This window comes from Equus asinus, chromosome 22, assembly GCF_041296235.1.
Source record: "Equus asinus isolate D_3611 breed Donkey chromosome 22, EquAss-T2T_v2, whole genome shotgun sequence".
Taxonomy (NCBI): Eukaryota; Metazoa; Chordata; class Mammalia; order Perissodactyla; family Equidae; genus Equus; species Equus asinus.
This window is the reverse complement of record NC_091811.1, coordinates 18,036,242-18,050,336: the sequence shown is the minus strand read 5'-3', so window position 1 is coordinate 18,050,336 and position 14,095 is coordinate 18,036,242. Positions and strand designations below refer to the sequence as shown.

General features: G+C 55.9%; 1 protein-coding gene across 1 annotated transcript; it reads left to right on the top strand.

The window, feature by feature from the left end:
* Positions 1-1,547: 1,547 nt before the first annotated feature.
* Positions 1,548-13,938, top strand: TNFRSF1A (TNF receptor superfamily member 1A). The gene is made up of 10 exons (XM_014841730.3): positions 1,548-1,999; positions 9,011-9,164; positions 9,415-9,543; positions 9,751-9,909; positions 10,143-10,221; positions 11,779-11,852; positions 11,972-12,085; positions 12,374-12,402; positions 12,595-12,871; positions 13,006-13,938. Exons 1-10 carry the CDS (start codon positions 1,961-1,963, stop codon positions 13,311-13,313), a joined length of 1,362 nt encoding a protein of 453 aa, XP_014697216.1. The 5' UTR covers positions 1,548-1,960; the 3' UTR covers positions 13,314-13,938.
* Positions 13,939-14,095: the final 157 nt, after the last annotated feature.

Here is a 14,095-nt window from a genome sequence, read left to right as displayed (position 1 = left end):
TTAATTATTAAGTCAAACTATTAATATTGACCACTTATTGAATGCTTAATATGTGGCAAATACTTGCTAAACACTTTACAGGCATTTAATCTTGAATGCACACGATGCGTGGGGTGTGTTGCCCATTTTTCAGTTGAGGAGCCTGTGGCTCTCCTTGCTTCTTCACATTGGAAACTGGGCAATCTGACTCTTGCGCTTGATTCTAAGGATACTGCTTCTTCAAGAGCTCTGCTTTGGGTGCACTCATACTGTACTTGGCGTGTGTTGCAACTCCTTCCTCTGTGAGTCCAGCTTCTTCAGAAGCTGGAAGGTGGCGTGAAGTGAAGTCAACCAGAGATGGGGGCAGCCAAGCTCCATTCTCGTCTACAGATGCTCTACCCATGGGATCAGAGAGGAGAGGCCAGGAAGAGTCAGGGAGGGTGGACTCTGGGGTGGGGGTCAGCTGGTGGATCAAGGGGAGAAGGGGCCAAGAACTCTGATTCCAAGTCACAAAGCGCTAGGACCTCTCTCCTCTCTGGTCTCCCTGCATTTCTAGCAACCTCAGCAGCTGAAGGACATTGGCCTGGGTTGGGTATAGGGAAAGTCATTGTGCCCAGAGGATGTTCTGGTGAATGCTGTATTCTTGTTGTGAGATTGGGAGATGTCCTACACAAATGCGGGTGACATAAAATACTCAAGGGGACAGATAGAAAAGTGGCAATATGTCTGTCATAGCAAAATGGGCCCTAGGACTGAAGTCGGGAGTCCAGGTCTCAGCTGGCTCAGCAGGGAACATGCCCAGGGTGTCCTCCGGCCTCAGTTTCTCATCTGCAAAGCAAGGGGGCTGACTAGTTTGTCTCTAAGCTTAATTCGATTGATGTGTCTGAGTATTTGGGAAAAGGGTGCTGGGGATGACTAGTAATACCTGATGGAGGTGTCTGTCATTTCCAAAGCGTTTTCACAGACAGGATCTCATTGATCCTCATGACATCCCTTTCCCCATGTCGGTGGGCTAGGCATTGTTACTCTCATTTAATAAAGAGGAATCAAGGCTCAGCGGAGGTCACGCCTGAAGTCCCACGATTGTCTGGTGGTGGAGCCAGGATCAGCAGCTGAGCCCCTGCGGGAGGCTGGCAGAGGACCAGACCCGGGGCTGGCCTCAGGGCCCCCATCAGGGCAGAAAACCAGGGCTAGGATTTCCTCTGAGGGTTGGGTTGGAGGGGTAAATTCCCAAGAAAGTGAGAGATTAGAGTGTCAGTGGCGAGCTCTGGGGACCCGGCAGAGTCACTGAGGCATTCTGAGGACTCGTCACGCCTCAGCACCCATCGTCCTGTCTCAGTAAGTCCTCGCGGTAACCAGGGACACAGGGTCTCCCCATTTTGAAAACTGGAAACCGGGCTCAGAGTTTCGCTTGTCTGTCCAAGACGACTTGGCTAAACAGGGGAGGGCTCGGAACGGGAGCCCAGGGAATCTGAGCCCACAGCGCGGCTCTCCTGGGCCGTGTGGTCCGGGGTGGGGGTGGGGGTGGGGGTGGGGGTGTGCGTGGGGGTGGGGGTGGGGGTGGGGGCGGGGGGGGCCGCGGAGGCGCTCGGCGCGGTCAGGTGGCGGCCGGCACGCGGCGGCCCGGCGCCTCTGAGCGAGTGACAAAGGGTTAAGAACCTTCGCCCCCTCCTGCCGCCTCCTCCTGCCTCCTCCCACAGCTCTTCCTGTCCCGCTGTCGCAACACCCCTTCTGCACTCTCCCCTCCCCTCCCACCGCCTCTTTGCTTTACTGTTCTCGGAGTTCTCCGGACTCAGGCTCCGCTTCTGGCCTTCGGGGTTTGCGCTCCCAGGGACCAGGCCGTGATCTCCGCCCCCGTCACCACCTTCGAGGTCCCTACCCAAGGCCAGGGCTCCGCTGGCGACCTCCCGACCCCGCGCAACCTGGGACTCAGTCGCCGCCGGGTCCTGATGGGGGAGTGAGAGGCCACAGCTGGCCGGACATGGGCCTCCCCGCCGTGCCTGGCCTGCTGCCGCCGCTGGTGAGACCAGGGACGAGGGCGGAGGGCCTGGAGGGTGAAGGGCGCCGCGGGCAGGAGGGGGCCCTCTCCGGAGAGGGCCGAGGCCTCCGCCTGGCCCCGGCCCGGCCTCGGGCCTGCACGGCCTAACCTCAGACTCTGCCAGAAGTTCAGACTGGCCCATCCACCTGCCTGCCCTGAGTCAGGGGCACAGAGAAGTTTGAAAGGCAGGGAGGAGAAGGGAGCCGCGCCCTGACAGCCGAGGAAGTGGGCTAGGGCTGGGGCGTCTGGGAGTGTAGGGGCAGGTGAGCGGCCCAGGGTGGGGCAGTTTGTAGGAAAAGGAAAGGAGGGGAACAAGGAAGGTTAGTCCTCCAGAAGATTCCCAATTCTGTCTGTCTGGTCAGCCGGCCGGGTTGGGGGGGGGGGTGTGGGCAGCGTGTTGAGCTGTGGAGACGTGAGGCTGCCAGTGGGCCCTGGCTGAGCAAACCCTGTTAGAGGGAAGGAGTTGGATGCTAGTAAAGTGGGGAAACTGAGTCTGGGAGAGGCGATGGCTTGGTGGGCTAGGTTTGAGGTGCCATATGACAGGAGTATTGGGGAGTGGCTGGAAAGTGGATGGGGGCAGGGCAACTCAGTGGAGAGCGTCCCCAGTGCCCTCCCCAGGCCCAGGCCTCCCACCTGGGGCATTCTTCATCCTCTGCCTCTGGTTCAGCTTCTAGGTAGGTGGCTTTTGTTGGCCTAACTGTCTCTGGGTAGCTAGCACCACCTCCACCTTGTCAGTGTCCCTGTGCCTGCCCTCCAGCCCCCTCCCCACAGACCTAAACAACAATCCCTTGGTTTCTTCTTCCATAGCTCAGTTTGGGGAAGTTGGTAGAAAGTTGTTTTCGTCACTGGAAAATGTCCCTGTCTCTTGCCACAACCTTGTTTCAATGTATCCTTGATCTCCCCAGTGTCCCGGAGTCATCCCGTGCAGATATCCGGAGTCCCCTCTCCCCCACCTAGTTAGGCAGACTTCCCTGGCCTGTGTTGACCAGTTTCTTCTGGGTCCCTGCCCTTCCCTGGCCCCCCTGCCACTCCCCCACCTCTCCTCTCCTTGCAGTCTTACACTTTCTCTCCTAATCATTCCTTCCTTTTCTGTCAGTCTCTCTGATAGTCTTCTCAGACTTCTTAGTCTCCTTTTGAAGCTCTTTCTCTCTAGTTCCCTCCCTCCACCTCTCTTCTCTGCTCCAGTCCACGTTTCTAGACCTGAATTCCCCACGCAGCACCTTTCTCTCTGGGTCTTGCTGTTCTTCTCCCTCCCCCACTGCCTGCCTCCGCAGTCCCGTCTTCTCCTCCCTCCTCTCAAGGCTGACTGTCTCCCAGCCTCCTTCACCCCAATCCAGCTGCCCTGTCATCTTACTTTTGTTCTCTCTTTGGGGGTAGATCACCTGGATTCAGATCCTGGCTCCTTCACATACTAGCTGCCTGAATTTGAGCAGGTTATGGAGACTCTCCAGGCCTTAGTTTCTTTATCTCTAAAGTGGACATAATAGTCATTTCCTCATAATGTTGTTTTAAAGATTAGATAGCCTGATATATATTAAGTGTTCAATTTATTAATTGTCTGCCCTGTGCTAGGATTACAGCAGTGAACAACATCTCTGCCTTCATGGAGTTTTCATTCTACTAGAGGAACAGGGTATAGCTAATAGAAAGCATGCGACAAATGTGGGCTTTTATATTATTAGTTTTAGCAGTGTTAGTAGTAATTACTCGGTGGCTATTGTGTTTGGAAAACACAGGGTGCAGGTAGCCTGAACAGATAAAGGAAAGAGCCTGGGAGCTGGGGCTCATCGGCCCAGGTGGGGTTATGGCTGCTAAGCGCCAGAAGCTCAGCCTGCAGCTGGAGGGGAAACAGGAGGTAGGCAGCGTCTGGATAAGGCTGTACATGACCTTTCAATTTCTCACCATACAACGGGCAATACAGAGCACGCAGTGTTTGTGTGTTGGGGGAGGGAGGTAGGAAGGAACACAGCAGAGAGTGTGACAAAGCACCTAGGATTGTGCTGCTCTCAAAGAGCTTACAGTCTAGGGTCCAAGACACCTTACAGCAAAACATGATTTCAGAACAACCCGGAGGAAAACATCCACATAAGCATTGTGATGTGGGGCCCTGGAACACCGATGGGAGGGAGAACTGGGGAGGGAGATAAGCACAGGCCGGCTGCCTTGTCTTGCTTAGCAGATACCAGCTGTGGTGCTCAGCTCCAGGAGATCCATGTGCTTGCCCAGGCCGATGTCCTTCACCAGGGGAGGAGTCCCTGCAGGGATCGGAGAGCCTCTATTGACTGTCTCTGACCTTACTGGGTCTTGAGAGCACGAGCAGTGCGTTCATCTCTGCATATGGGACCTGGCGCAGAGACTGTGCTCCTTAACTATTGGTTGAATAAATTAAGGAAGAAGGAATTTGGTCAGATGGGATGAGGGAGGAAGAGCCTCATAGAAAAGTGGATTTGGAGCTGAGATTTGAAGTTACTGATTAGCAGGTGGTTAGAAAGGTGGGGGATTGGTTTGAGGGAGAGTAGAGTATGGAAAGATGAGATTTTGTGTTGGGGGTGGTGGTGGGGGCAGGAAGCTGAAGGCCTTGGCTGGAGTGGAAGGACCATGTTGAGGAACAAGAAGAAATGAGAAGGAGGAAATTGGAGGGAGTCAGGGGGTGGGGGGATGAAGACAGACTCTTGAAGGTGGTCCCAGGTGGAGGAAGTCATTCATTCACTCAGAAGTGATTCTCTGAGGACCCGCTGCGCCAGGAATGTGTTCAGAATAGCAGTGAGGTTGCCCTGCAAGTTAGGGAGGAGTGACCCTTGGAGACAGTGTTTGAAGTCAGGCCCCGGAGAGGAAGATTCCCACATAAGTGGGTGCAAGTTGAAGCCTGAACGCAGATAAGAAAGAGCGTAGGATGGATTGGAGCAGGAAGGAGGCAGGGCAATGGGCTGGAAGACAGCTGCAATAATCCAGGTGTGAGGCAACCCATGGACATGGAGAGGCCTGAGGGATCACACAGGAAGGACTGGCAGATGAGCTGACAGACAGATGGCAGCAGGGGTAGGGATGGGGCCCCTGAGGTGAGAAGGGTGGCAAAGTTCTTTGCATTGGTGCTGAGAAGTTGGTGGTGTGAGATTTGCCTAGGGCAGGAGATTGATAAGTTTAGTTTGGGGCACGTTAAGGGTCCAGGGCATAGCTAAGTGGAGTGTGTATCTATCAGGCTAGAGTAGAGGTTCTCAAATTCCTCTCTGCCTCTGTATCATTCGTACGTAGTGCATTCACTCATCAGTTCTTCTCAAAAGGAGAGGAGCACTTGTCAGAATCTCCAGTGAGGTGTGTGATGTGTGTAGGAGGGGGCAGGGTTTGAGAACTCTCCCCTGGACATAAATGTCTTCCTACAGGGGGGCACTGACCCCTGCCTCCCTCTTTGAGACTCACTGGCTTCAGTGGGAGTGGAAGACAGGTCAGTCATTAGATTAACCCATCAACCCAGGTTTGTTTCGCTTCTCCAGTTCTGGGTGCTGAGAAGATACCCAGAAGGATAAGACACTATCTCTGACCAACACGCTCTTTCTGACCTCTCATCTCAGAGTTTATGGTCTCTTTGGGGAGATAGTATCTCCTTACCCAAGATAATTATATTACGATAAGAGCCCAAAGTGGATATAGTTAAGTTATGTTATTAAAGCTTCCAGGGGCTCATTAGACCATGAGCTTGTTTAGGGGAAGTGTCATTAATGGGGGGCTTCAGGGAAGGCAGCTGCGATCTCACTGGGCCCTTGGAGGAGAAGCTGTCAGGAGCTCCTCAAAGACTATGACATTAAGTGAACAAACACATTTTAATTTAGTGAACAAATTAATGCGGGGGAAGGGAACAACTAAGTGGTCCCGGGAGGTGGCTGGGTCGGAGTCAGACCACAGGGTCCTCTCAGCTTCCCTGCCCCACTCTGCAGCCCCAGCACAGGAAGTCACACTTTAAAGCGTCCCCAGGCGGAAGTTGTGGAGGAGTTGGAGGGGTGCTGGGCCACCCCCTCAACTGTCTCTCCACAGGCACCCCCCAGCTTCCTGCCCTTGCCCTGCTCCAGGAGACAGGCACCTGGGCTGGGGGCTGGGTGGTCAGAGCTCACCTGTTTTTGCTGCAAGATGTGATTGCTAAGGAACGTGCTCAGTGGAGGAGCCAGCCAGCCGGGGCCAAGAAATGGTGCCTACCGGAGGGAGCCTGAGGGTCCTGGCTTCTAGGGGTCAGAGTGGGCTGGCTGGGGGCCAGGAGAGACCTGGGAAGTAGTGCTGGTGGTCTTAGATCCCTTCTTGCTCGCTCCCTCATTCCTGGAAGAGGGTGTTCAGGGCTCTGGAGTTTTTCCTGTGCTGCCAGTGGGCTTGGGGGAGGGGCTGTGGAGGCTCAGAACGGGCCTTATTTCCTCAGGATTGTCTGGGGACCCCAGGGAGGTCCCCAAACCCAACCCAACTGGCCAGAACGAACCAGGCTGTGGGAATGCAGTGAACCTCGGGTGGGAGGGCAGCCTTGCTTTGCTTCCTTCTGGAACTGGAGAGTGTCAGGGGGCTCCTGCCAGAACCCAGGGACTGGGTTCATCAGTAGGGGACTGGTTGAACTGGAAGGAGGAGCCAGGGCAAGGCTTAGTCTAAAGGAAGGATGCTGAGGAGTGGGAAGGAACTGAGTGGCCCTCAGGGAGGGGTGGGTAGTGACATGATGGGAGGAAGCCAAGGGTCGGCAGAGACTTCCCTTTGGGATAGAATGGGAGAGGGAGCCATTTCCCGAAATCTGCGGGCCAAGTGGGATAGGGGTCCATTGCCCAGCTCTTAGGAGAAGGAGGGGGGGAAGGGAACTCTGAGTAGGGATTGGAGGGAGACGGCCTGCAGGAGGAAGGGATCAGATGGAGGCCACTTGCTGGCTGGTCCCTCCAGTCTTTCTGCTGACTCATGACCCTTGAGGAGCTGGGGAAGCGGCCGGTCCCCTCTCCCCTACCCTGGATTCCCTCCCTCCCTCTGGCCTGAGTCACTGGGCGGAGCTGCTGGGAAAAGATTTCCCTTTCCCGGATCCGACTTAACCCCCAAAGTGCTGGAGAGGGAGGGGGACACGTGGCCCAAGAAAGCCTCTCTCCTCCCTCCTGGGAAGCTATTTCCTCCCCGGCCAGCAGTCCCTGCAAAACTCCCCCAAAGGCTGTCCCAGGACTGGAGCCCCCCAGCTCTTCTTCCTGACTCTGTCTCTGCCGCTTGGCTTTGCTCCAAGCCCCCTGGACAGATTCCGAGTGCCAGTGACCTTAGGTGCTGTGAGTTCTTCTTCGGGGAAAGGAACCACACTTTCAGGATTGGGAAGTTCTGCCCATAACCACCCTACACTCTTCCTGTTGCCCTGGAAGGCACAGTGCTGGAGCTGGAGCGGGCCAGGGAAGCCTGCTGCCCTGCGAGCTGGGGATGAGGCCCTCGGGTTGCTGCTGTGCTTCTGTGTGCGCCCTCCCCTATTTGTGGCTGGGGCTTCCGGGCTGCTGCAGCGTCTCCCAGTGGGGGGCTCGGGGTGCGACCTGCCTGTGGCGGCTGCAGTTGCAGGGGGGCTGTGGGCTCCAGGGCCCTCCTGCCCCGGGCTGGGGATTCTGTGATCTCAGTAGTCTGTTGCTCCCTGTGTTTAACATACTTTGAGGACGTCCTCTTATCTTTACATAAAGTGGCTTTTATAGCAGAGAAAAAACAAAAAATCAAGGCCCAAGGAAAGCCAGAAAGAGGGTGGTAGGAGGTCAAAGAGCAAAGTCTGGGTTGGAGCTCAGCACAACTCCTGGCTCTGCAGTCCCTGCCTCTGAGGCCAGGACTGGGCAAGTGAGTCAGCTGCTGTGGGCTCGGCTGGAGGCTGTAAAACACGCCTTCCAGAATGCCTGACGTGCAAAGGGCTTCTGGACTCCCTGGCACGCCCTCAGCTCCTGACTTGATGGTCATTTGAGCCAGATCATCAGCCTCTGCCCAACTCTAGGTGTGTGTACCATACTTGCCTTTGCCCACCCCTGCCTCCACCTAAACTTTGTCACCCACCCAGCCCGTCCTTGACCCTGCACTTTCCCTTTTACTCCCCTCCCCATCTGCCCTGGCCAACCTGGGTATTGGTGCAGATTTAGCGGTGGAAGGGGACGCAGCATGGAGTGCAAGGGTTCTGATACAAACGTATAAAGAAACTGCCTTCACTTCTGCCCGCTCCCCAGGAACGGTGCCCACAGGGACATCCCCCCCCCCCCACCCCCCGCTCCAATCTGGTTTTCTAGAAAGCCTTTTTACTGGTATAACACAGTACAGGAAAGGGCACAGATCCTAATCGTTCACCTCCATGAATGTTCACACAGTGAATGCACGGTGAACGCAGCCCCCAATGGAGAACTCCCCCCTGTCTTTAGGGCTGCTTCTTGGAAGGAAGGGCTGTAATTGAGGTAACCTGCCATTTCTTTTTTTTTTTAAAAGATTTTATTTTTTTCCTTTTCCTCCCCAAAGCCCCCCAGTACATAGTTGTATATTCTTAGTTGTAGGTCCTTCTAGTTGTGGCATGTGGGACGCTGCCTCAGCATGGCTTGATGAGCCGTGCCACGTCCACGCCCAGGATTTGAACCAGCGAAACCCTGGGCCACTGCAGCGGAGCGCACGAACTTAACCACTTGGCCACAGGGCCGGCCCCTAACCTGCCATTTCCCAACCAAAAACACACTCCTGGAACATCTGCCCTGTGCTCAGCACTATTAGCTGCTATGGAGAAATAGGATAAAATACAGCCCAGGCCTGGGGTCCACTAGCCTTGAGTTGGAGGGACAAAAGTTAGCACACAGGACAGTTAGAGAACAACTAAGCACCAGCTCACACAGTGTCAAGCGCCTGAGCCTAGAGGAGGATGAGTGTGAGCGGGAGTGGCCCCGGAGAATGTCCCACAAGTGGACTCCAGCTGGGAAGGTTTTAGATATGCTCCCTTGGAGGGAGACTCCCACCCCCTCTCCTGATAGGGTCTGTGATCTGATTCGTCCCCAGGCGCTCCTGGCTCTGTTGGTGGAAATATACCCCTCAGGGGTTACTGGCCTGGTCCCTCCCCTCAGGGACCGGGAGAAAAGAGACAGTCTGTGTCCCCAGGGAAAATACAGCCACCCTCAAAATAATTCCATTTGCTGTACCAAGTGCCACAAAGGTAGGAGAAAGTGGTAACGGTGAGTCTGCTCAGTTATGGGGCCCTGCATCTTCCTTTGCTTTTTCCAGACCTCCTAGAACCTGGGGTCCCCGGCCCCAAGTCTCCTGACCTTGTTGCCTCTCTTGGGCTGGGGTTTTCTCCCTCCTTTCCTCTCCTGGAGACTGGAGGGAGGTGGTCATGGCTGTTCTCCCAGCACGGGGCTCCTTCCTGGAGCTCTCGGCTGCACCTAACCCTGACACGCCCATCACAGGGACCTACCTGCACAATGACTGTCTCGGCCCAGGGCTGGACACAGACTGCAGGGAGTGCGAAAATGGTACCTTCACTGCTTCAGAGAACCACCTCAGACAGTGCCTCAGCTGCTCCAAATGCCGGAAGGGTGAGTCTCGGGAGAGGGCGCTCAAGGGACCGTGTGTCAGGCAGGTGCGATGAGAGGTGCGCGCCTGTCTGCACAGGAGGGTGTGCAGATCTGTGCTGGTGGGGTTGGAGGAACGCATGTGCATATGTGAGCGAGCGCATGTTACAGAGAGCGGGACACACACTGTGGTGATGGCGGGGCTTGTACCCCATCTCCTCTCTCCACCAGAAATGAACCAGGTGGAGATCTCCTCTTGCACAGTGGACCGGGACACTGTATGTGGCTGCAGGAAGAACCAGTATCGGAAATACTGGAGTGAGACGAGTGAGACTCGTTTCCAGTGCTTGGACTGCAGCCTCTGCATCAACGGCACAGTGCATCTCCCCTGTGAGCACGGCTCTCCCCACCCCAGCCCTGCCCAGCCCAGGGACAGGCCCTGGCCCGGGAGGAAGCTCACTACCTTTCTGCACCCCTGCCCCATGAGGCTGCTCCTCCTTTCCTTCCCTCCACGCAGTCTGTGGACCGCCTCCACTCTGGCCCCCCCGCCCCTCCTCGCTCTCCCTCTGGTCCTCAGGGGGCAGGGTGGTCCTCCTTTAGCTTTGCTGCACCTCTCCCCACAGGCCAGGAGAGACAGAACACCGTGTGTACCTGCCACACGGGCTTCTTTCTGAAAGAGAACGAGTGCATGTCCTGTGTGAAGTGAGTACCTCTGCCAGCTGCTGGTCACCGGATTGGGGACGTGGGGTGGGATGCAGTGGCTGTGGATGAGAGCCACTAGCAGGGCAAGGCGGACACCCCAGGGTGCTCTGGCTCCTACTGGCCCAGACAGTCCTTCTCCCTCCCCCGACCTTGTTTGACAAATCTTAAGAAGTCTTTGAGGACAGAAGCTCAGTCCCCAAGGATGTGCAGTTCTAACTTAGACATTCAGCTTCTTGGGGACAGGGTCTGCTGTTGATTCTAGGACACACACTTTCACATCTCTGCAATCAGACTGCATCTTACAATAACCGGTGATGTCTTGTGGTTTAAACAGCAGCCTTGTGTGTATAGCATGTATAATGGTGCCTCTTATTGTTGATGGCATCTTAGGGTTGATGCACTGTGGTTTTCCCTCCTGAGTCCCTTTGACCAGGCCTCGTCACTCCTTCTCACCCCACAGAGGGTATACTTGCACACTCACTTGCAAAGAAGCAGCTCTGAGGGATCTAAAGTCGAACTGACCTGGGTTTAAATCTCAGCCTAGCCACGTACTGGCTTTGTGACCTTGGGCAAGTTACTTAACATCTCTGAACCTTAGTTTTCTTACCTTAAAGTACGGATAATGACATCCACTTGGTGAAGCTGTAAGAACCACAAAATAGTGACGAAGTGTCTGATAGGAAACTATTTTCTTTTTTCCACTCAGTTTCTCCTCTTCTCCTTGAAAGAGCTTTTACCCCCATTCCCTGTGTTTGTCACCATGAGCTGGTGAGGTGGGCAAAAGAGCTTCCTGCTGCTTTCAGCTTCCTGCTGAGAACGCACCTTCTCAAGCTCCTTCTAGGCCCCGATATCGATGTCGTTCTCTTCACTCCGGGCTGCCCATCGATGGCTCCCAGCAGAGGCGGGCAGGCTTGGTTGAGAGTGCGCTCCGGCTGCCCCCAGCATATGTATTCTCAAATTTTCACACACGTTTGATCCCTCTCTCAAAGTCAGGGATTGTCACTAGCAGTGTCATGTCAAGAAGGAGCTCCCTAACTAACCTCTCTTTGCCACAGGATTCTCTTCAGTAAAACAACGATAAAATGCCAATTCAACGACAGCGACCGTTCCCGAGCTCTTACTGTAGGCCAGGGCGACTATCTCACTTACTCCTCCATCCTGACAGCTGGGGGGGGGGGGGGGCGGGAATCCCTGCTTTCCTGATGGGGAAACTGAGGTGTACAGGTCAAATGACCTGTGTGAGCCACACTGTGCCTGGCGAGTGGGCTGGAATTTATACGCTGACTGCCGGGACTCCTTTTCTATACAGTTCTAAAATTAAATCAGATCACTTCTAAAAGTGATCTGATTCCAGTTCTAAAATTAAATGATTCTGTGATTAACATGTTTCATTCCTCTGCATTAATTCCCAAGATAGGTGTAATTTCCATTATATCAAGAGATAGCGAAAATAGCAGTAAAGCAAAGAATTTCCAACAATATGTTTTTTTTTCTTTCTTTCCCTGCTGTTCTTCCCAAGGTAGGGCCCCTACTCACCTGTGCTCTCTCTTCTCTTAGGTGTAAGAAAGACGCAGAGTGCACGAAGTTGTGCCCATCCCCAACCCAAAGCGTGACGGGCCGACAGGACCCAGGTGAGAAGAAATAACCGGTGCCTGCTCACCTGCCCTCTCCAGGCCGGGCCCCTCCCCCCGGCCATCGGCTTCCACCTCCCGATGCCCCCTCCTCTCACCGCCGTCTGCTTTGCCGACAGGGGCCACAGTGCTGCTGCCCCTGGTGATCTTCCTCGGTCTTTGCCTTTTATCCCTCCTATCCATCGGTTTCCTGTGCCGCTACCGACGGTGGAAGCCCAAGCTCCGCTCCATTGGTGAGTCGAAAGGGTGCTGGTGGGGATGTGGGAGGAGGTTGGGCAGGAAAGATGGACAAGCAAGGAGGGAAATGAGGAGCGTCCCCTTCGTTCACTGCCCGGGACTCCGTTGGCAGGCGGTGGCCCTAATGGCTTCTGAGAGGTCATACTGCATCAGTAGTTCTCTCGTCCCTGGGGCCATTTAGGCCCTGAAGCATGTCACCACAAGTCCCCATGGCCAGCCCCACTAAGGGCACCAGGGCTGAGAGAGGAAGTGAAATTTGTGACGCTTTGTTCCTTTTTTCTCAGTTTGTGGGAAATCGACACCTGTAAAAGAGGTAAGATGAAACCAGGGACCTACCCCGATCTTCCCTGACTGTCCATTATAATCTTGTAATACCCAAGTCATCTGGAATCCCCCTTCTCCCTCGGGCTCCCCTCACTCCCTCCAGCCCCAAGCCCCATCCAGAATACAGAGGCCCAGGCTGTTTTTCCTCTCCCATACTAATGCTGTGCCTTCTCTCTTTCAGGGGGAGCCTGAGCCCCTGGCCCCAACCCCAAGCTTCAGTCCCACCGCGGCCTTAAGTGTCATCCCGGGCTACAGTCCCGTCTCCAGCTCCACCTTCACCCCCATTCCCAATTTCACGCCTAGTGACTGGCGCAATTTCAGTGCTGCATCGCCCCCCAGAGAGATGGCTCCACCCTACCAAGAGGCGGGCCCCATCCTCACCGCAGTTCCACCCTCCAGCCCCCTCTCCACCCCTGTTCAGAAGTGGGAGGACAGCGCCCACACGCAGCGCCCAGATAGTGAGTTCCTCGCCGCCGGGAATCCGGGCTGGGGCACAGGGGGCCGGGCGGGCCGCGGGGAGAGGGTGGCCGGGGCGGGAATCCGGGCGCGGCGGGAGCGCTCGCTCGAGGCTCAGTGGCCCGCTTGCCCGCAGCCGACCCGGCCACGCTGTACGCCGTGGTGGACGGCGTGCCCCCGTCGCGCTGGAAGGAGTTCGTGCGGCGGCTGGGGCTGAGCGAGCACGAGATCGAGCGGCTGGAGCTGCAGAACGGGCGCTGCCTGCGCGAGGCGCACTACAGTATGCTGGCGGCCTGGCGACGGCGCACGCCGCGGCGCGAAGCCACGCTGGAGCTGCTGGGCAGCGTGCTCCGCGACATGGACCTGCTCGGTTGCCTGGAGGACATCCAGGAGAAGCTGTGTGCCCCCGCCTCCCACTCGCCCGCGCCCCGCCTTCCCCGATGAGGCCCCGCCCCCGCCCCCTGAGAGGGGGCTGCCTTGAGGACAGCTGCTTTCTGCCCCCTGGACAGTCCGGAGGGACGGTGCAGGATGCCCCCTGGACCTCCTTGTTTCTGGAGAAGAAGGGTCTTGGAGGGGCAGGCATGATCTAGCAGCCACCTCCTTGGTGCTACTCCCTCGGTGTACATAGCTTTTTCTCAGCCGCCTGAGGGTCAGCTGTGTGTGTGTGTGTGTGTGTGTGTGTGTGTGTGTGTGTGTGTGTGGTGGTGAGAAAGGCTTGGGGTGTGCGTTCTTGTGAGAGAGGCTGAGTGTGCCAGGAGCCCAAGCCGGTGACTGTGGGGATAAAAGGTGCCATCCGTCGCTGCCTGTTTTGGGTTTGGAAAACCTAGCAAGGATGCTTAGGGGCCTGTGGTTGGTCCCTGAGCATTTTTCACAGTAGATAAGCAATCTTTGTACCAATTATGTTACACTATAGAAACTTGGCACGCCTTTGCCCCCTGCCTGGACAAGCACAGAGTAAGAGAACTGTCACAAGGCGGGGGCAAGCACAGAACAATGGGGCCTCAGGCTGGAGCTGTGGACTTTTGTAAATACACTAAAACTCTGGAATTAAAGCTGTGCTGCCGAGGGAGTGGCCTTCCTGAGTGGTGGGAGTGGGAGGCTGGGGCAGAAACCCCGGTCCTGATGGGTGGGATGGGAAAAGCCCGGAGCTTGGGCGAGGTACCCCACCGCCAGGATGCCAGTGGACAGAGGAGTAGCCTGTGCTCACTCTGTGACCCCCCACCCCC